This window comes from Alexandromys fortis, unplaced genomic scaffold (assembly GCF_014885135.2).
Source record: "Alexandromys fortis isolate MF-2015 unplaced genomic scaffold, M_Fortis_MF-2015_v1.1 scaffold_59, whole genome shotgun sequence".
Lineage (NCBI taxonomy): Eukaryota > Metazoa > Chordata > Mammalia > Rodentia > Cricetidae > Alexandromys > Alexandromys fortis.
Genome location: NW_026067943.1, coordinates 9,979,651 through 10,001,878, shown reverse-complemented (window position 1 = coordinate 10,001,878; position 22,228 = coordinate 9,979,651). Strand labels below are relative to the sequence as shown.

At 48.0% G+C, this 22,228-nt stretch overlaps 1 protein-coding gene across 2 annotated transcripts in view; it reads right to left on the bottom strand.

The window, feature by feature from the left end:
* Positions 1 to 22,228, bottom strand: part of Ninj2 (ninjurin 2) — a 105,515-nt gene that overhangs the window by 32,610 nt on the left and 50,677 nt on the right. Inside the window, exon 1 of one of the 2 annotated variants that reach the window (XM_050148298.1) lies at positions 11,469 to 11,555. The exons of the other annotated variant lie outside the window; for it this stretch is intronic. Within the exon in view, the coding sequence (XP_050004255.1) occupies positions 11,469 to 11,477 (9 nt within the window). The 5' untranslated portion in view covers positions 11,478 to 11,555. Of the gene's footprint in view, positions 1 to 11,468; positions 11,556 to 22,228 lie in introns of those variants that run through there. 2 annotated transcript variants of the gene reach the window in all.

Sequence of the window (22,228 nt, the reverse complement as noted above, 5' to 3'; positions counted from 1 at the left end):
CCCCCCCCCCCCCCCCCCCCCCGTGCTGGGATCACAGACTTATACTACCCAGCAAGGCTAAGAATCTCAACACTCGGAGCTAAAACAAAATGCTGTCCTAGACGAAGCGGTTTAGTTCTTAGAATGTTCTAGGTTGTGAGCTTGTGTGATGTCTGATCCTGACATCTTTGTGTCCTTAAGTCAGTAACTTAAGTCTGTGCATCAACTTTTTGTGTGTAGAATGAGAACAATAACAATGCCTTGCCAGGAAGGCTGGTGGAGACACTCATTCATGGGCGTCCCTGCTATGATCCTATGCTCCCTCACGGGCTGGCTTTTGGAGCTTCTGTCGTGTTTCCCATGACATAGTCTACCACTGGGAACACAGCGACATAGAATAATGTTGTGGTGGTTTGAAAGGAAATGACCCCCAAAGGGAGCTGCACTATGGTTTGAGTAGGTATGGTCTTGTTGGAGGAAGAGTGTCACTGTGGAGGCTGGTTTTAAGGTCTTCTATATGCTCAAGTCATGCCCAGAAAGACAGATTACTTCCTGTTGCCTGCGAGATGTAGGACTTTCAGCTACCTCTCCAGTACCATGTCTGCATGCACACCACCATGCCCCACCATGATGATAATGGACTGAACCTCTGAAATTGTAAGATGCACCTCAATTAAATGTTTTCCTTTATAAGAGTTGCCATGATGGGGCTGGAGAGATGACTCAGTGGTTAAGAGCACCGCCTGCTCTTCCAAAGGTCCTGAGTTCAATTCCCAGCAACCACATGGTGACTCACAACCATCTGTATTGAGATCTGGTGCCCTCTTCCAGCCTGCAGGCAGAACACTGAGAATACTGTATACATAATAAATAAACAAATCTTAAAAAAAGAGTTGCCATGGTCATGGTGTCTTCACAGCAACAGAATTTCTAACTAAGACAAACACTAACTTGATCCTGACATTACGGGTAGTGAGGAGCCGGTGAGGGGAAGTAGGCCAGAGAAACAGTGGAAAAGCAAAGAGGCGTCACATCACATAAAGCCAAGGAGATATTTTATACAATAGGTTCCTGACTTCAAACGACTCAGCGTATGCTTTAACTTTTAAAAAGTGTTTCTTATTATTGTTTGTGAGTATGGTATGTGTTTGGGCACACACATGGATATGCACATGTAGAAGGGGCGGTTGAGACAAAACTTTCCTCTTGCCATTGACCAAAATTCCATGGAGATGGGCCTCTTATTTTGGAATTGATAATGGCATTTTGGGATTTATAATGGAGCTGCTATTAACAACGCACTCCCCTCTTTTTATTTAATTTTTACTTTTGGCAGAGTTGGGAATGGAACTCATAGCCTCACAAATGCCAGGCAAGCACTCATCCAGCCCCTGACAATTCACAGGAGAGTTGCTGGCCTTTGCATCTCTGGAGCTAACCGCACAAGGGCTGTGAACAGACCTGGCATCAGTCACTGGTGTGAGGTGAAAGCCGGACTGTGGAGGTGGGAGGGTCCAAAAGCCCTTGCCATGAGGAACCCTCCACTGTAATGTCCTTCCTGCTCTGAAGTGCTTTTTGTGATCCCAGCAGGATTTCTCCTTGGAACTGCTCTGTGTGAGTAGGAGGTCCCCCTCCTGAGACAAATTAATCTTCCCTATATAATAGCATTTCCCAAGCATCTACAGACAAGTTTCCTGTCAAGAAACGAGCTTGATAATAATCGGGGAGATAAAGAGCTGCTCACAGGCAGCCCTCACTCACGGCTGCAGCGTGCAAGCCTGTAGCTGTCGCTCTGATGTGTGTAGATGTGTACAGATAGCGCTTTGCCAAGCACCTACCTCCAGAGTGCTCACGGTTCCCTACTTGGCTGTAGCTCAGGGGGTTTCCCGTTTCCTCGGGACACGGGTAAGGAGCCAGGCCTTCTGTTTGTTAGGGAGCAATATCTACAATGGGGTGTTTTGTGCCCCCTTCTTGCTCTTCCTCTGACTGGAGGGAAGAATCTAGTGGTGGACACCACAGAGGAGTGGCTGGGCTGGTCAGTGGTACCAGCCAGGGTACACAGAGAGGGTGAATGGTGCGGACCTGGCCGTAGGCCACCTCAGAGAAAGAGTTCACTAATAACTCAGCTTCCACTGGTGAGGAATGAGGAGACAGTGGGGCAGACCTTCGTGTCGCTCAGTCTTCCACAGTGACAACACACCCGGCGACATTTTCTCAGAGGATGGAAGGTTCGGACACCTGCTCTGTGCAGGGGTGGAACATGGTGCCCAAGAAGTAGAGAGAGAGAGGTGTCAGGGACAAAAGAGACAAAACGCAGTCTCCAAGGACACACTCTCTTCAATTACACCCTACCTCCTAAGGCTCTCTTGCCTCCCAATGCCAACACCAAGGTTTCACCAGCAAATCTGTCCACTGGTGAGGTCAGACCGTCTCGATATGGTTGCCACAGTGACGAAGCATCCCTATGTGAGAATGGGGGACACTTCCGGTCTATCCCATAACAGCACCAACACGTTCTTCTACTAGATCCTCATCTCTGGTGATGGACACCACTGCCTTAATGGGAAGTTTAACCGTGTATATGCCGTATTTTAAAAATATGTTGGACAAGAATGTATCCTTTCTATAAGTTTAAAAAAAACTAAAATAGATAAACATAAATTTTAAAAGTATTTCCTCTTCAGTTAATTATTTCAGTGGTCTTGAAACCTTAAAAAAAAAAAAACCAACAAATCTAGTTCTCAGGCTGGATATGGTGGCACCAAAGTGTCCATCCAGCGTGCAGGAGGGGAAGGCAGGAGGACTCCGAGTTTAAGGCCAGCCTGGGCTGTCCAAGTTCCAGCCCCAATTACCCTTTCCATTGTAAGCAGTACCTCCATTGTAGACATTGGTTCTGAGAGAGAATCAGGGCCGTGGGCAAAGGGTCACTTTAAAAATGTTTATTATGACAAGCTTACTGGCTTTTGTTTTTGTCTTGAGGAGTATCCTGTAGCCCAATCTTGCTCAAGTTGATTTGTAGCTAAGGCAATCCCTAAACTCCTTATCCTCCTGTTCCATCTCCCAAGTGCTGGGTGCACCACCATACCCGGTTCATATGGCATTTTACCAATGAAATTGGGTAGAACAACTAGAACTAGTAACAGAGATTGATTAAATGAAATATATTGTATTCACGATGGGCCATTGTTATTGGTTATTTCTATGATATACACATTTGGAGCCCAGGCCTTATATAGCACATTTTACTACTGAACAACACTGTCAGCTTGCCTAGTTATTATGAATGGTTCTATAAAAAATTATGATACATGAGTATTGTCCAAATAATTTCATTAAATTCCAAATATCGTCCAAATAATTTCGAATTGTCGCAAATGTGGGACTCTACAAAGCAGTGTGTGTGGATCAGAAGCTAAGTGTGAGAACGTTAGCTGTTGTTGTTTCTGAGGAATCAAACTGTAGATTATTTTGATTTTGTATTTCTTTCCTAAAATTGTCAAAGGTTCATTATGAACACATAAAACTTTGTTGTCACATTGAAAGATAAATAGTTTAAAAAAAATCCCTTACCAGGAGATGACAATAACAAAACTAAGTAGATGTCTGCGGGGCGTCCTGGTCCTAGGAACAAGGGCATCCTAACCACCAGGCGTCGGCCTGCATCATGCTCTGCTGGACTTTCCATGACCTCTGAACCTGGCAGAGTCTAGCAGGTGGGGCTGAGTAACCCCACTCAGACATGAAGCCAGGGTTCAGAGGGGAGCTTACAGCATGAGGTCTGAGCCCCGACCTCAGCAGAGTTAGAGGAATTAGGGTCTTTGACATCCTTTATGGCGTGACGTGGGGTGCCCTGTTTCCCAGCATGCCAAAGGGGTCTCATTTCCCTGTCTTACTAGCACAAGGGTTGCCCTGCTGCCTGGAGCATGCTCCACTGCCCATGCTTATATACCTCAGGCATCGTTCCCACCTTCCTGCCCACCTGGCAGGGTGCTAGTGTTCAGCCTGCTCTGCTTGGTGTCTGAGTCTTGGGGAATGTGCCAGAAGCAAGTTGGCATAAAGACTCACATTAATCTGTCCTCCAGTCTCCTGAGCAGCTGCGGGGGGGGGGGGGGGGTCCTTGGCTGCTGTCACTCAGTTCTGACTTCTGAGCAAAACATCTTTAGTGATGGGTCCTTCTGAGAGACTGGTAGTGAGTGGTCAAGGCTTCAAGAGAAGTTAGTTAGGCTTGTAAAAGAGATGGGAGCGGGGGAGGCATGACTTGAAATCAGATTGAGGGCAAGATAGAGAGTAGAACTGTTAGATTTCTTACCTTTGTCTCCACTCATTATGAATGGAATTTTTATTTTAGATAGGTTCTCCTAGCCCAGGTTGACCTTGAACTTGCTACGTAGCTCAGGCCGTAAATTTTCTATTATTCTGCCTCTATCTCCCAAGTGCTAGGATTTGTAGGAATGCCCAGCCCTAATATTTATGCCATTACAAAAAAATCTTGAGTTCTCAAGGAGTATATAAACAAGGTGTAACACTTCCCTGAATCCTCCAAGAGTGAAAACAGCCTGTCCATCCAGCAGGGAGATCTCTGTTGGGAGATGTGGTCACGCCAACCCAAACGCTTGTTCCTAGCTCCTGTCTTTGCAACTGGCTTACCACTGCATTAATGGAGGCTGTCAGTGGCCATACTGAAAACACTCAGTGTTGCTGAATGAATGAACTGGATTGGCACCCTCACTTTTGCTTGCAAATAGATGTGTTTTTTTTTGTACTATTTGCTATCAATGAAAGTTGTCCTTTTTTAAAATTTAAGCTTTAGAAAGAAACAAAATTATTTTTTAAAGTTATTATCATTTTATTATTTTTTATGTGTATGGGTGTCTTGCCTGCATGTGCACCATGTGTGTACCTAGTAACCACGAAGGCCAGAAGAGGGCATTGAATTCTCTGGAACTGGAGTTACAGAGAGTTGCTAGCAGCCATGTGGGGGCTGGGAATCAAACCCAGGTCCTTTGGAAGAGCAGCCAGTATGTTCTTAACTACTGAGCCATCTCTTCAGCCCCAGAAATCATTTCTTTTTTTAACGTTTTATTTTATTTAGTCTTCAAATTCATGTGTATATGCAGCCGAACACATGTTCGGCTCTGTGCCTTTGGAGGCCAGAGAGAGTATCGGGTCCCCTGGAACTTGAGTTCCATCTAGTTGTGAGCAGCGAGGTCTGGGTGCTGGGAAGAGATCTTAGCTCTCTGCAAGAGAAACGAGTGCTCATGACATCTGCACCTTCCCCCCAGCCCCACGGGAAATAGATCACAGCTATGGGAAGAAGAGCACAAAGTCACAGCCAGTTCTTTGATCTGTCTGACGTGGTAGCTAGCAGTGAAGATACTGACACCTCCCAACAAAGCCAGTGACAATTCCTTAAAGGAACTACCTTCAATTAAGAACACACATGTCACTCAGACACGTTCTCCTAATGTGGTGACTGAGAAGTAGTGTCACAGACATGCCAAAGGCTTCCGAAGATGGTGACAGTAGGGACCTGCCCGTTGGCACAGCGTACCTGCTGCAGAAATTCTATCGTCATGGTTTTGTTGAGATACAACTCACAAGCCACAATTCACGCATCAAAGCATACGATTCAACGACTTTTCATATGGTCACAGATTTGTGGAGGCAGGGCTACAATCCACTGTTCTGAATCTCTCATATCCATAGAGTGCCATACCAATGAAAAGTGACCTTTCACCTCATAAGGGTCGCATATGACATGAGATCCTTTGTTTTGTTCTCTTGATATATTTTCAAAGTTCAACAATGCCATGCTACATATGAATATTTCGTTTCTTATTTACATAGTTTTGGTAGACTAGGCTGGTCTTGATCTGGCTCTGTAGCCAAGACTGTTCTTGAACCACCTTCCTGCCTGTGCCACCAAGTGCTGGGATTACAGTCAATGGCCATCACACCGGCCATCTTTGCCTTTCTTTCTTTTTTTTTTTAAAATATTTATTTATTTACTTATTATGTATACAATATTCTGTCTGTGTGTATGCGTGCAGGCCAGAAGAGGGCACCAGACCCCATTACAGATGGTTGTGAGCCACCATGTGGTTGCTGGGAATTGAACTCAGGACCTTTGGAAGAGCAGGCAATGCTCTTAACCTCTGAGCCATCTCTCCAGCCCCATCTTTGCCTTTCTTTTTAATCTCTAAACGAAAATATTCCATTGTAACAGGTTGGTGTTAGCACACACCTTTCATCCCAGCAGCTGGGAGGCAGAGGCAGGCTGAGCTTTGAGTTTGAGGCCAGCCTGGTCTGCAGAGCGAGTGTCAGGGCAGCCAGGCAAATGCAGAGAAATTCTGTCTCAAAAAAATGTTTTTTTTTTTTTCCGTTGTATTTTTCAAGAAAGAACTTCATTCCATGAAACACCCACAGTAAGGCCCAGAATATACTCAGACATCAGGCTGTCAATCCAAATGTAATCACAGTCTCCTCAGAGTCAACTTCTGTTGGTGTTACTGAGGAAACCCATAAATAATTCCCCTGGTGGCTTTTATAGATGTCAGTTGACTAAAAATGCTACTCATTCATCCACTCATCCATCCATTCTCTCTCTCTCACACACACACATACAGTCACAATACACACATTCAGCTTTTTTTTTTTATTTGAGACAGGATTTTACTATGTAGACTAGGCTGGCTTTAAACTCACTATGCAGTCCCAGGCTAGGCCCAAACTCAAGGCCATCCTCTTGCCTCCACCTCTCAACTGCTGGGATGACAGACACACGCCAGGAAGCTCAGCTAAGATCCATCAGAATCCAGGCTGGTTTGGAGTCACAATCCCAAGCGGCAGTGTGACGGGTAGACAAGCCCTGCACACAGACTGGAAATGAAAAGCTGGTCCTGGTCAGGTTTGGTGATACACATTGGGAACCTCAACACTAGGAAGGTAGAAGCAGGAGGATGAGGGATCCAAAGTCATCCTCTCCCTAGCATGTTCAAACTAAATAGGGTTACATGAAACCCCGTCTTAAGCAACCAAGAAAAATAATGCTGGTTTTTCTTTCTGATATTTTAAGAAAGGATATAGGAGGCGTGAGAGGTGCAGTTGGGTGGTGGTCGGGTTGGAGCACCTGGCTCAAAAGTCCGAGTTCTGAGCCGTGCTCCACTCCACTCTCCTTCTAGAAAACTGGTCATTGGGTTTCTCCCTTACTCCTGTACGGATCCAGACAGCTGTCTAGCCAGAAACATTAGCTGGAATTGGATTGGGTATCAAAGGGCTGTAATTCCAGTTACTGGGGGTAGAGGAGTAGGTAGGGGCGAAGCTGGAGGATCCCAACTTCAAGGTCAACTTGAGCTGCACAGTGGCACCCTGTCTTAAGAGAAAACCAAGTTTTCACACAAAGGGAAACAAATATAAAGCTATGGGGAGATTAGTTACAAAGTATAAAAAAATGAAATAATCCACTCAGAAGGCTGAAGAGTCTAGTATCAGGAATTCCAGAGAACTTGAATTAAGAAAGAAAGGGCAAGAAATTCTTATATAATTTAGATATTTCCCCAGAGCAGAGGTTATAAACTTTCAGAAGGAAAGTCCCCACCAAGTATCCGTCACAATGACTGAGAGAAGATGTGCCCACCCCAAGGTGTATTGTGGGTCGTCTTTTAGAAACAGAGACGGGAAGAGACTCAAAGCCTTCAGACATGAGATGTGAAGGACAGAAGAAGGTGTTGATGTAACCGTGACTGCACTAGACCTGAGTTCCAGACTCAGCCACACCCTCGAGCCCAAGTGTGAGGGTGATTTTATTTCCCCAGCGTGTAAACACTGCATGGCCTTTGCTTGCTGCCATGGGGAATCGCTAATGCGCATCACAGAACCAAGGTAAACTGAGGACGGGGAAGATGAGCAAACTACAGGACTGTGGGAGGTCAGAGGGAAGGTGAGGACGGGGTGGGGACAACTAGGCATTGAGTTAAGCGCATGGGAACACAGAGGCAGTTGACCAAGAGGGTCTTGCGGATAAAATGCTTGCCCTTTAGTCTGTTGACCTGAGTTCAAACCCTGGGACCTACAGAGTGGAAGGCAAGAACCAACTCCCATAAGTTGTCCTCTAACCTACACACACACACACACACACACACACACACACACACACACAAATGTAATTTTTTAAAAAGAAAAGTTCTCTGGCCATTGGAATTCCTGTTTCCAATGCTTCATGAAGCCTAGCTACACTCTTGCCCCTTTAGCTTTATGACACCCCATCTCCCTGCAATGAATCCTTCCAGTTTCCCAGGGGATCTTAACCACTGGCAACCAAGATTCCTCCAGAAAACTTTGCTACTCAAGCAGCTTGCACCACCAACCTCAACAATACCTGACCATTTGTTAAAAATGTTGCCTTTGGCTGGGTGGTGGTGGCACATGCCTTTAATCCCAGCACTTGGGAGGCAGAGACAGGCGGATCTCTGTGAGTTGGAGTTCAGCCTGGTTTATGAGAGCTAGTTCCAGGACAGACTCCAAAGCTACAGAGAAACTGTGTCTTGAAAAACAAACAAACATACAAACAAAAATGTTGCTTTGGCCTCCTCCAGACCCATCCAACCAGAATCTCTTTTCCCTTTTTCTTTCGGTGCTTGGGATGAAACTCAGAGCCTTGTACCAGCCGGGCAAGCACTCTACTGAGCCACATCCCTTACCCTCAGAACCTGAATTTGTTTTTAGATTTATTTATCTTATTTTATGTGTATGAGTGTTTTGCCTACATATATATCTGTGCACCACATGCATGCCTGGTATTCATGGAGGTCAAAAGAGAGCATCAGATCCCTTGGACCTGGAGTTATTGGCAACTACGTCACCTATATGGATGCTGGGAACCAAACTTGGACCCTCTGAAAGAGGGTTAAGTGCTTTTAACCATGAAACCAACTCTTCAGCCCCCAGAACCTGAATTCTAACAGGAACCAGAGTTCCAGGGCATTGACATGTCCGTTAAAGTCTGAGAAGCATTGTACTCCTTCCTACATCTGCTTTATAAGGTAGCATGTGGGGCGTTCTAGAGACAGCGTTTAAACACCCAACTCTGTTAGGCATGGCGGTGCATGTCTGTAATCCCAGCTTTTGGGAGGTGGAAGCAGGGGGTTCTAAAGTTCAAGATTACCCCCTCTATCCTACCCTCACCTTACTCCTACTTAGCAAGTTTGATGCCATCCTGGACAGGAGACCCTGGACTTCGGGAGTCAAATGTCAGCCCTGAGCCAAGCTGCTCAAACAAGCACACAACTTAAAAGGCAGAAAGCTCGCTGTATTAGCAGAGGCTGCGGCTCTCTTCCAGGAACCTGTCAGGTTGGTCGGGCCAGGTGTCACTGGAAACCATTAAGTAAAATCACCTCTCAGGTGTGGCAATTGGCTGTGAGAGAATGACCAACTGACTGTCAACAGCCCGGCTGACACGGGCTGGGGGTGCCAGGCTAATGCTTTGTTCTTGGCAGAGTGAGCCTTCTGCCCCTGTGTTCAGGAAGTTGGCAGGAGGAGTCAGCCTGAGTTAGCCGCTGCTAATCGCTTTTTCAGGCAGAAACCCGTGGCCTACAGGACTAGGGGAAAGAAGGGGACATAGCAGAGGCTGGGGGCCCCTGCGGGGGTGGGATAGGAAATCGCATTCCTGTTCTTGGCAGGAGCTTGCTGCCTCCCACCAGTTTTCCTGGTTGAGGTCCTTTGGCAGTCAGCCACAGTCTTTGTGCTGTGACTGTGGGTTCCACCCCCTTTCCAACATGAGCGCATTTGAATGGAAGCTGGGGTTGTAAAGATGGCAAAGGCAAGAGGAAATGGACTTATGGATACCTGATGTCCCAACTCTGCCCTCTGGATGCTGTGACTACAAGATGAGAGAAGAAGAGAAAGGAGAAGGAGAAAAAGACTCTCAGCCCTCCAAAGTTTACATGTGAGAGTCCTTTAAGGTATTATCACTGGAAGCTTACATTGTTCAGCAGTAGCAAACCCTTCACTGAATGTCTGTTTTCATGAAGGCTTGCGGTCAACTCTGGAGCCACCAATGCAACTTCTTGGGGGGGGGGTGACTGTAATTAGTCCCCATTTTACAGGGAAAGCTGAAGTGTAAAGAGAGGTGATGAGGTCATGTGGTAGTTAGCTTTCCGTCGCTTTAACAAAATACTCGAGATGTTTGACTGAGAGAAAGAAAGATTAAATTAAGCTCATGGTTTCTGAGGTTTCAACCCACCACGGCTTGGTCTTGTCACATTGGACACATCATTGTGAGGTGCAGATGTCGCAAGGTTGCTCATTTTATGGAGGCCTGGAAGCAAAGTGAGGGCAAGGGGTCAGGGTCCCACTGCCCCCTTCAATGACCAAACCTCTTGGCACAAGACTCTACCTCTTCCCTACGGCAACAATGGAGTAAGACCTAAGCCTTCAACACACGGCCTTTGGGGGACTGTTTTAACGCAAAGCACAACCCCGGTAGGACTGGGATTCAAGTCCAGGTAATATAGCCCCAGAGTGCCTGCATCTTAACCAAGGCACTCAACACGACAGAAGTTACACGGTGGGCAAGATGCCAAGAACAGCCCCTGCTGGTGAATCCCACTCCAATCTTAATTAGCAGCCTGTTGCAGCTAAGTATTTCAGAGGCGATACAGAATGTGGGCAAGAAGTGTCATCAGACCTGGTAGCACAGGCCTGTAAGACCAGCTGCTTGGGAAGTCGAGGCAGGAGAGTCACACATCCAAGGCCTGCCTGGGCAGTTTAGTGAGACAACAGTCTAAAATAAAAAGTGGAAATGGGGCTGGTATATACTGCAATGGTAGAATGACTGCTTAGATTTGACCCCCAACACCTTGAAAAAAAAAAAAGAAAAAAAAGCAAAGGTGATGGGGACAAAGATTTGGACCCGCTCATGGCGTGCCACTTAGAAAGGAAGGGCGCCGGGGCTGAGTGAACACTGAGCACGTGTCCGTTCTGGGCACTTCGTAGGCTCTGTCTTCCCAGGGCCTACGCCAGGTCCTGCTCCGCACTGAGTCTGTGTCCTGAGAAGCAAAGAAGCCCAGATGATCTGGGGACTTTGTGTCATTGTTCTGCGGCTGAGGATGCATCTTGAGCCTTGCACGAGCTAAGCCACAGAACCATACCCAGCCCCCATCCTTGCTTTCTTCTCTTTTCTACTTTGTCTCATTTTCCCTGCAGTAATGGGGCCTGAGCCCAGTATCTTGCTGGGAAGACTCTCTACCATTGAGCTACACCCCAGCCTTTTGTTTGTTTGTTTTTCCAGACAAGGTTTCCTTGTGTAGCCCTGGCTGTCCTCGAATTCACTCTGTAAACCAGGCTGGCCTTGAACTCAGCGATCCACCTGCCTCTGCCTCCCGGGTGCTGGGACTAAAGGTGTGTGCCACTGCTGACTGCCCAGCTTTTATTTTGTCTTAATTAATGGATCTGAGTAAATAACTAAATAATAATTAAATAACAACACTCACCAAAGCCATACCTTGTTTGCAAACAAGGTCCTACACCATGCACTGGAGGCCACAGAGATGCCTGGGAGCTGCTTTTGCCTCTGTAAGACTTGCTGGCAAACTTTCTTTTCTGCTTTGTAAGTCCTTTTTAGTTGAATAGGGCATGCACTATGCCCTTTCCTTCCCTCTGCGCTCCCTTCCTCCTTGCCTTTCCTTCTCTTTCATTTTCTTTGTAAGTTCTCCCTACTGAGCCCAGGCTGACCTCAAACTCACAACAATCCTCCTGCCTCAACCTCACAAGTACTGGGATTTTCAAGCGTGTCCCATCACACTCTGCTTCGCTCACACTCGCTTTTTTAAATGAAGGGAATAATGGGTGACCGTGAAGGTTTTACCGTTCAGTTACCACCAGCGTGTGACCCGCAGTTGACTCCCACTGGACTCCTGTCCCCATCCCTCTCCCTTCATCTTGACATCACTGTGGCTCCAGGCTCCAGTCCCCTTTGTCTTTTTTAGCTCTATAGTCACTGGCACCCCCTCCCTCCATGTGTCCATTTCCCCTATCTGAGAAGCACAAATATTCACTTAGAGATGAGCCCCCAAAGACATAGGGTCAACAACACCAGGGGAATGCAAGCTGGGTCCTTTGGAAGCTCTGCTCGTTTGCCTGAAGCCCCACCTGGCACATGAGCAAAGACAGCTACCATAGGCACGGTGACTCATTCCCCCATCTGCTGACTCGGAACTGAAGCCTTTGCCCCACTGTGTAATTACTGGAGAAGAGGAAGCGCTGGAAGATAAGTGACTCTTCTCGCTCATAGGAAGGGGCCAGAGCACACAACATTCTATTTCTATTGTTGCTGCTTTGTTTATTTATTTTAGACAGGGTCTTACTACGTGTGATCCAGGCTGGCTTGAAACTTGCAGTCCCCCTGCTTCAACCTCCTGCGTGCTGAGACTGCAAGCCTGTACTACCACGTCTTTGCAGCACGGCCTTCTATCTGATGCTCCTTTTACCTCTATGGGCTGCACCGCTGGCTTGCAGCAAGCACTGTGCTGGGAACGCAGCTCAGCGGGGCGAGCACTTGCCCCTTGCCCCCGCGAGTACGAGGCCCAGCTTTGCTGGTGGGTCAGCTGCAGGAACATCTGTGCTCAGCACAGCTGCAGGCAGGGTTGCTAGGCAAGGATACACATGTGAGTGTGGACGGTGGAGGAAATGACACAAGTGTTTCTTATTTAGCAGAACTGGGCCATGACTAGAAGAACCACAGCACAGACAATCTGTTCTCTAAAGAACTCTCTGTGCTATCAAACTCGCCTCTGTAGTCTGGCCCCAGAACTTCCTTTTTTTTTCTTCTAAGTTTGATAGAGGAAGAGGCACCTATTCCTCGCTCCCCCACCCCCATCTCCTTCCTTGCCTCCCTTTCTTCTTCTTACTGTTTTGGTTTTTGAGACAGGGTCTCATTGTGTAGCCTTGACTGGCCTGAACTCATTCTCTAGACCGGGCTGGTCTTGAACTCACAGAAATCCACTTGCCTCTGCCTCCCAACTGCTGGAATCACAAGTGTATGCCATGCATCTGAGGACTTTCTTAAAATTCTGCCAAAGTGCAAAAGGATTTTTGAAGTCATTTTAGTAACTCTGACCACACTTTCTGAAGTATTTCCCTGTCTGTATTCTTCCTGTGCCTGAAATATCTCCTCCTAGCTAACTAGCAATAATTTGCTCTTGAAGCAGAAGACACAATGGCTTCTGGGAGTTTCAAGGGACCCAGACACCATGGATCCCTTCAGAAATTGTTCCTCAAAATCTATTTGACTTTATTGCAGGTAATAGAATTTTTGACTGAACAAAGACCACGCAACTGATATCAAAGTTTTCCAGTCTTAACTGGGTGTACGAGCAAGGTCTGGTACATAAGAACTCAGAAGGAACAATTGTGCCCTTGCAAGGTGTGTGCTGGGCTTCAGAGATAGCTGAGTGGGTAAAATGCATGTGGAAAAACGAAATCGAGAGGTCAGGGCTAGAGCAATTGCTCAGTATTTAAGAGCACTGACTGCTCTTACAGAGGACCCAGTTCCCAGATCCTATATAGTGGCTCACAAATATCCCTAACTCTGATTCCAGGGGATCTAATGCCCTCTTCTTACCTCTGCAGGCACCAGGAACACACACACATACATCCATACAGGTAAATCATTTATTAACACAAAACAAAATAGATTAACCAAGAAAATTTTGAGAGGGAAAGAATAAGAATAAACATGTGTCAGGCAGGCCCAGGGAAAGAAGCCACCATGCTGGCCTGTATGCCGTGGGGATCTTTTCTGTCACCTGTAGTCAAAAGTGACCATGTCACTTCACAGCACAGTAAGGGACCTATGCCTCTGCAGCATGCGCCTTAGCACACTGACGACTTCCCATTCTTGCAATTCAAATCAACTAGATGGCTTACTAGGTTGACTCCCCACTTAATTGGGCTTGGGGTGGATCAGTCAATGAATTTTTCGAGAGATGCCAATCAGGCCTTGTGGAATCACAGGACTAGGGGTAAAGGGGACCAGAGGCACCAGGCAAAGCATGCCCAGAAAGGTTATTGACGTGCCCAAAGGCATGCATTTCAAGTGGCGGACCCTGGCCTGGACCCCCAGGCTCCCTCCTCTCCCCCTGCCCCTGGCTGACCTGTTTGGTGCCACACTCCAAGAAAAGCTTCCTCTCTGGTCATGAGCCGACTTCTTGTGGCATGTATGCCAAACCTGCCACCTGCGAAAAACACACTTACCCTGGTTCTGGAATTTACTCTCCTGTCCTAACTTATACATTTAAAAAAATGAACAGATTTCTTTCCTACAAAAAGAGTGAGTGATGAACCGCTACCGTGTTAGGTGTTATGGGTGGCACTCTTATGAGCTAACATCTTTTTCCAGCCCGGGAGTGTGAGAGATGCTGGGACGAGGAGAACGGGGAAGAACCCAGGCCATGCCGCTTTCTTCTGTAGCCCCCTCCATGGACACCTGGCCAGCGGGGCTAGATCTGATTACCAGGGGGGCTGAGACCCAGGGGGCACGGTAGGGGGAGATGGTGTGCATGGCAGCACCATGGGAGGCCCAGCAGGTGGCACTCCCCCCCCCCACTGCTCCCTCTTAGGCCTGTCCTCCTCTGCTCCCAGCTTCCTCTTCCTTGAGTCCCCATCACCTTCTCTCCTTTCCAGAAACCTTCCGGTGCTTGCACTAAACATGCTTCTTAACCTCCACAAAGGACTGCGTGGCTCTTCCTCCCAGCGCCACTTTGTCCACAGAAGTTATCAGCTTGGCTCTCCTCCCCCCCCCCCCCCCCCCCCCCCCCCCCCCCCCCCCCGCCCCCCCCCCCCCCCCCCCCCCCACACACACACAGAAGAAACAAAGGCTCTCTCAGCTCAGGCCTCAGCTGGCCTGGTTCTGGGCTGTGTTTGTACCCAGAGCTGACTGTCTGTCTAGCTCAGGTTCCCAGAGGCCTGAGGGCAGGACTATGTCTTCACACGCTGGGTGGCAGGTAGCGTGCTAGGTCAGCTCTCCATGAAAAACAAACAATAGTCATGCAAGACAAGGAAGCTGCCAGCCTCAGGGAGGCTCCCTGAGACTGAAAACTGCAGGCACCACCTACAGAGGCCATCTGGGGATACCCTGATGATGGCTCTTGTGTGAAGGCAGGGGCCGGGAAGCCCCTTGTGACTTCATTGTGAATCCTAAAAACGATCTATGGTGTTTCTTCTTCCCCCTAAACGAGTGGTTCTTCAAGGAGAGCCGCGGGCCCCACTAGGAAGCAGAAGCAGAAGCACTATGCTCAGAACAGGGTACGAGGGTAAACAAAAGCACTCCAGAAGGAGACAGAGGTTTTAAAGATGATTCAGGCCTTGGGAAGAATTCCCATTAATTCTGCCCTTAAAGAGTCTGTTTAGTTTTTAAAGCCCAGCTCAACTGCCTAGCCGTCCTTAGGGTCCAGAGACTAAACTCACCTTCTCTCTCTTAGTTCTTGGTTCATTCTACCACATGGTGAATTCTAGGCTAGCCTGGGCTAATATGAGACCCCACTGAAAAGGAGAAAGAGAGAGGAAGTGAACCCATTTGGTGGGGTTAAAGTTCTTTGGAAGCTTAAGCACTAGTTAGAGTACATTTGAGATTGGAAAATTGGGCCGGGCAGTGGTGGCACATGTCTTAGATTAATCCCAGCACTAGGGCAGCAGAGGCAGGCAGATTTCTGTGAGTTCAAAGCCAGACTGGTCCACAGAGCTAGTTTCAGGACAGTTAAACAGGAAACCCGGTCTTGAAAAGTCATTAAAAAAAAAAAAAAGACTGCAAAATTGGGACCACATTGTTATTCCTACAGCACTAAAAGGCCGCGGAGCAGGCTTGGGCTTCAGATGCTAGCCAGGAGGAAAGGAGACAAGAGGCAACAATGACAGCCTGGCCTTCAGGGTTGACTGTGCCCGCTGCAGAAGAATCCAGGCCTCGCACTTCTAATCCACCAATCCCTGTGGTTTATGCCTCCTGGTTTCTTGCGTCCTGTAGATGAACAATGGACCTTGTAAATGAGCAAAGGCCTGTGGGTATCTGGGGGCTTGGCCTGGGGTGGACATAAGTCTGGATCCTTTGGTGGTGAGCAGTCCAAAGACTGGGCCACTGAGGGGATCCGACACCTGAGTTCAATTTCAGGATGAAAAAAACCAACAGACCTCCATACTCACACTGTGGCACACACACCAACAGTAAATTTGAACGTAATAAAATGAATGATAGTGATATAATATTGTTTTAAGTTCATTTTTATTTATTTATGTGGTGTAGATATTGGTACAAATGTGTTGGGGTGCATGTGTGGGGGCAGAGGACAACTCTGGGGAGTCACTCCTCTCCTTCCCCCATGTGAGCCCTGGGGAATCAAACTCAGGTTGTTAGACTTGGTGGCAAGCACCTTTCACCCTCTGAGCCCCTCACTGGCCCTTGGTTTTTTTGTTTGTTTGGTTTTCTTTTGTTTCTTTTTTGTTTTTAAGATTTATGGTGTGATTGTTAGCTATGTGTGTAAATATTTCAGATATTTTATTTATGAATGTTTGCCTACATGCATACGTGTACATGTGTGTGCAAGGGTCCCTGGGGCCAGAGGAGGATGGCAGAATCTCTGGGTCGAGAGTTATAGGCAGTTCCAGTCACCTGATTTGGGCCCTGGGAACAAAACTCGGGTCTGCTGGGAAAGCAGTAAGTCTCAATAGAGCCATCATTTCAGTCCCTGTTCCTGTCTTTCTAGAGAGGTATTATAGGAGCTGGCTTTGGTGGTGCAAGCCTTTAATCCAAGCACTCAGAAGGCAGAGGTGGAGTAGGTATGTATCTGAGGCCAGTCTGGTCTACAGAGTGAGTTCTAGGACAACTAGGGCTACACAGAGAAACCGTGCCCTTCTCTCCGCAAAAAATCAAAGCATTACAGGACTGGAGAGACAGCTCGGGAGTTAAGCGTACTTGGTGCTCTTACAGAGGACCTAGATTTGGTTCTCAGCACCCACATGACAACTCACAACCAGGAAACCCAATGCCTTCCTCTGGCTTGTGTAGGCACCAGGCATGCAGATGCAGGTAAAACACCCATACACATAAAATGAAAGTAAACAACATTTAAAAAGTATTACAAGTCATGTACAATCACCAGGAACCTTCTCCTCTGGTGCCTCCAAAAAGAGCAGAGAGGCCAAGATGTCAAAACAGGGACGTCGTGAGCCCGGGGTAGACTGAGCCACCAACTCATAAGTTAGGCACGCAATCCTGGGAGGGGCGAGGAATCTGGTGCTGTGCTCCTCTCTTGTTCCTTGAAGATTTGCCCACAGTGGGACACCCTTCTGCAGTGCCACTGAAGTGGACTAACTGTAGAGCAGACTGATGAGGTAGGCCATTGAGGGGTGAGAAGGCGTCAGGTGATTACCTGGCTACCTGGGGCACTTGCAAAACCCCAAGCCCCAGTTTGGTGGAAAAACTGTTCTTGTCCCAAGTCCCCTAGCCTCAGCAATGTGGGTGTAACGAGGCCTCTCTTGAACAAGGAAGATATCAGAAGGCAAACACCACTAGAAAGTGACAGCTTCAGTCTGCATCTTACATGTCCTTCAGACACCTGTCTACCAAAGGTTTGGTCATTAGCCCAGGGCACAATTGAGACATAGTGGAGTCTTAAGGAGGACATTAGGCCATAGGGGCATACTCTTGAAGGGGATTTTGGGACCCCACCCCCTTCCCTTCTCTCTTTGCTTCCTAGCTGTCATGAGGTGGGCAGCCTTCTCCATCACTTGCTCCTACCATGTTCTGAGTTACCACAAGCCCAAAGCAACAGGGCCACGCTGTCTTTGAAACCAAGAGACTGGAGAGGTAGCTCAGTAGCTGGAGCCACCAACTCCTCTCGCAGAGGACTTGAGTTCAGTTCCCAGCACCCACATTGGATGGCTCACAGTGGCATGCAACTCTAGCTCCAGGGGACCAATGTTCTCTTCTGGCCTCTGGTAGCACCTGCACTCAAAGGCAGACACATACACATAATTTAAAAAACAAAACAAAAATTAGTAAAAAAAAAAAAAAAAAGGTCCAAAATAATCTTTTCTTTCTTTTGAAGGATTTATAAGTTTTACTATGTGATAGGTGTTTTATCTGCATGTATATATGTGCACTGCATGCATACATGGTACCTGCAAAGGCCAGGAATGGGTATTGGATGCCCTGAGTTATAGAGAACTAATTGTAAGCCACACTGTGGGTGTTGGAACTGAACCTGGGTCCTCCATAGGAACAGAAAGTACCCTCAATGGCTGAGCCATATGGCACCCAACATTGGGGGGCAAAAACTTCCATCTATAGACATCTCTTCGGGCCCAACTCTTTCTTTCTTATAAATTGATTATTTTAGCCGTTTGTCACAATGACAGAAAGCTGATTAACCTAATTCCATAATAAAAAAATCCCCAAAACATAATTCCATAATAGCTTGTGCATAATGTCCCTGCCAGTCCTGCTAGGTCTCTGTCCTTGTCACTGAGGCCATCTGTGTGCTGAGAGCGTCCTTCTGATACCTGCTTCTCTGTCTGGACCACTGGTACAGCTGCGGCTCCCTGCACATTGTCATCCCAAAGCCAGGGAAGCAAAGAGCCCTGGCCAGAGCACAACTTGTTCTTTCTACTTCCTCGGCTTATAATTAGGGGGCCAAAAGCTCATGGGATCCTGGAGATAAAAGGCCCACTGGACTCAACACTTTTCCTCATGGTTCCCTGAACACTCACGGACAATTGTGCCCTGACAGGGTCACCCAGCCAAGAGCCCACCGGGCACCCGTGTATGCAGCTCCCTGCTCCGTCCCCGTCAGCACGTTTCCTGTTCTCTTTGCTCACCTCTCAGGATGTTCTGATTTCCTCAGCTTAGCCTTCCTCATTTAGTCACAGAGGTTGGGCAACTAGCAGCGGGCAGTAGGGTCATGACCCTGCTTCCCAGGAAATGGTTCTCCTGCAGGGTCATAGTGTAGTCACTGGTCTTCCAAGCATCTTGGGAGCCACCAAGGCCCTGGCATTCTAGTTCACATCCATACCCAGCTCTCATATGGAGGCTGTGCTGGGCTCTGGCCAGGAGTGCAGACTCTGAGGTCACCGTCCTAAAAGGAACTACCGGCCCAGCCGTTGGCTAGCCTGTGACCTTGACCTTGACCTCCATGCTCTCTGCACCAGAATTCAGCCTGCCTCTTTATCTCACTGAGATCTGAGGATTGACTCTAATGATTTGTTTGAGTGCCTGGCTTGGCATGTGTGGGCAAAGAGAGCTGTCATCCTGGGCCTATCAACACCCTGAGGATCCAGGGCAGAAAGCCTTCCTGGGATGCTTCTCATGCCTCCAGCAGGACATTAGAGCAGCTGCACTGGGCCTGGACCTGGAAACAGTCTGTAAAGTCACACAGGCGAGGCTGGACTTCACTGACTGACCTCTGTAGGCAGAAGCTGGCTGTGGGACAAACGTCGTGGTTCACCTCCCTAAGGAAGGACCGCTTTACTTTTCTTCCTTCGGTTACAGTGATGACAGAGACTACCTCAGGCACCATTTCCAGTCCTTTCCAGAAGAATCTCTCTCCCACTCTGGCAAGGATCGTGTGTGTGACCGGATGAGACTTGCGTGATTCGGAAACCTCTGCGGTTGTGGCCTACAGGCCACTCCCACTCTCTCCCAAGGTGAACCACATTTTTATCCTTCTGGTCCCAAGTGGGGATCTGGGACTTTGTGAAGGAAGCTGAGAACCTGAATCCTCAGGAGAGCTCCCGTATCCTAAGCCTGCCTCCCTGACTAGCCCCACTCCCACAAAAACTGTCAGCAGCGGGAAGTGCAGGGGTAGAAGGCTCACCCAGCACACTCAAGATTCTGGATTTCACCTCCACACTGAAGAGAAGAAAATCAGAAGGGGGACGATGCTAATTGGGCTCTGCTTGGTCCTCTCCCCACAGTCTCCTCTTCCCCAGACTGTGGACAAGGACAGGGTGGGACAGAAACCCCAAAACAGGGAGGAGAGGAATGTCACCTTGCAAAGGACCTTCAGGTTCTCAACTCAAAAAACAAAAACAAAAAACAAAAGCAAAAACCTCAGAACCTCTAGAGTAGTGGTTCTCAACCTGTGGGCCATAACCCCCCCAAGGTCATAAATCTGATTTCCTGCACACCAGATTTTACACTATGATTCATAACAGTAGCAAAGGCAGGTATGAAGTAGCAGAGAAAATCATTTTAAGGTTGGGGATCACCACAGCACAAGGAGCTGTATTAAAGGGTCGCAGCGTCAAGGAGGTTGAGAGCCCCTGCTCTAGGGTCGTGTTTGCGTAGCATTTTCAAATGTTCTTCCTTACAATATCTACACTGAAGTCGCTCAGTAGCACAGGAGGCACCCTGGGAAGGATGTGCCTTTGCCCTCAGTCTCTGGGACATCCACATTCCCTGTCAGCTTTACCACAAGTAAGTCATTCCGTCACCAGCCACACCACAAGCGTCAGAACCGGCGCGTACACACGGCAGCTGTGGGTTCTATGGCTGCTCGTTTGTTTCAGCTTTTCTCAGTGATGGCATCAAACCCAAGGCTTTGAAATGCCAGGCTGCTGCCCGGCGTCTGAGCTGTCTCCCTAGCACTTTTTGGGGATTCGGTTTTGGCTTCTGAGAGAGGATCTCACCACGCCGCCCAGGCTGGCCTCAAACTTGTGACGGTCCTCCTGTCACATCCTCCCCAGTGCTCAGGTGTGTGCTGCCTCAGCGGGGTGAGGATTTTAAAATGAGAGACTAGAACTAATGGGGGCTAATTTCCTAAACTATAAAGAACAGGTTCCATTTTGTGATGGTGGTGGTGGTGGTGACATGAATAACGCCTTTCCTGTGGTCTGAAAGGCGAAGCCATGCTTTCCAAGAGGGCAGGAAGACTCTGATTTCCTAGGTTAAATATCAAGCTTCTCAAAGGGCCCCTCTGTCTAGGGCACTCCATTCTGTCAACAGGCCTGTCTGGTCCTGCAGGAATTCCCGGCTGGATGTTGCTAGGGGTCAAATCCTGACCTTACTGGGGCTGGGGAGTTGGCGTATTGAGAAGGAAATGTGCTGTTCTAGAACCCCAAAGAGGCTTGGGCTATGGGATGTTAGATCGGGAAGACATTTGATGCCAAGTCTGTCCATTTCACGCATGAAGAAACCGAGGTTCTGAGAGTCACATAAAACTTCAGTCAGCAGTGTGGGCTGTTAAACAGCTCTGTGCCCCAGGGGCCCTCTGATCAGAATAGCAAAGTCTGGGGCATCTGAGACATTGTGTTGTTAAATTGGGAGCTCACTGTCTCTCACACCAGACTTTTTGTCTCACTCTGCAGAGAAAAAAAAAACTGCTCTTAGCCTTTAGGGGAGCAAAAGGCAAACACACTCGGTTCCCAGGAAGCCTTGAGAGAAAAGCAGCTCCGCATACCTCTTCCGTCGATTGCCTTTAGCCCATTGCAGGGACCCAGGAGGCCTTAAAAGGCAGAGCTGCCAAATCCTTAAATAGCTCCATGAGAGCCTCCAGCAGGTGCGAAACTCTGGGTGTGCTTCCAGGCAGAGGCCCTGTGCCTGCACCAACGATCCCCCCAAAGGCCATGCTCTCAGACAAGACAGCAAACTAGATCTTAGCCCTCTCAAAGGCCAGGAGCCTTGTGCGAGATTGGGTAGGCATTTGTAACCCTAAACCAACGGTCCAGGAGGGAGGTGGTTTGTCTAGGGACCATGGATTGAACTCAGAGAACATTTATTAGGTGCTCAGTTTGTGCTCAACCTATACCTGGGAGGGATCAGAACGTGTTTAACACTTGACCCCTAAAGTTCACACTAGTCACAGAGGAGAAAGGCAGGAGCTGTGTTAAAGGCCAGGGAGAACTTATTCCAGAGGGAATATGAAAAACTCAGGCTGGCTCCAAAGGGTTCTGAAGGGCCCAGAGCTTAGTGGTTGGGGGTGGGGTGGGAAGGGAGTGTTTTCTGGTGGCCAGGAGCTTACTGGGCTGCACCCTTTCCCTGTGCCTAGTCCAAGAGGGGAAGGTCTTTTTTTTCATTCCTTCTTCCTTTTTTTCCTCTTCTCTCTCTCCCTTCTTCCTTCTCCCTCCCTCCCTCACTCCCTCCCTCCCTCTGTCTCTTTCTTTCTTTCTTTCTTTCTTTCTTTCTTTCTTTCTTTCTTTCTTTCTTTCTTTCTTTCTTTCTTTCTTTCTTCTCTCCCTGTAGCCCTGGCTTGTCTAGAACTAGTTC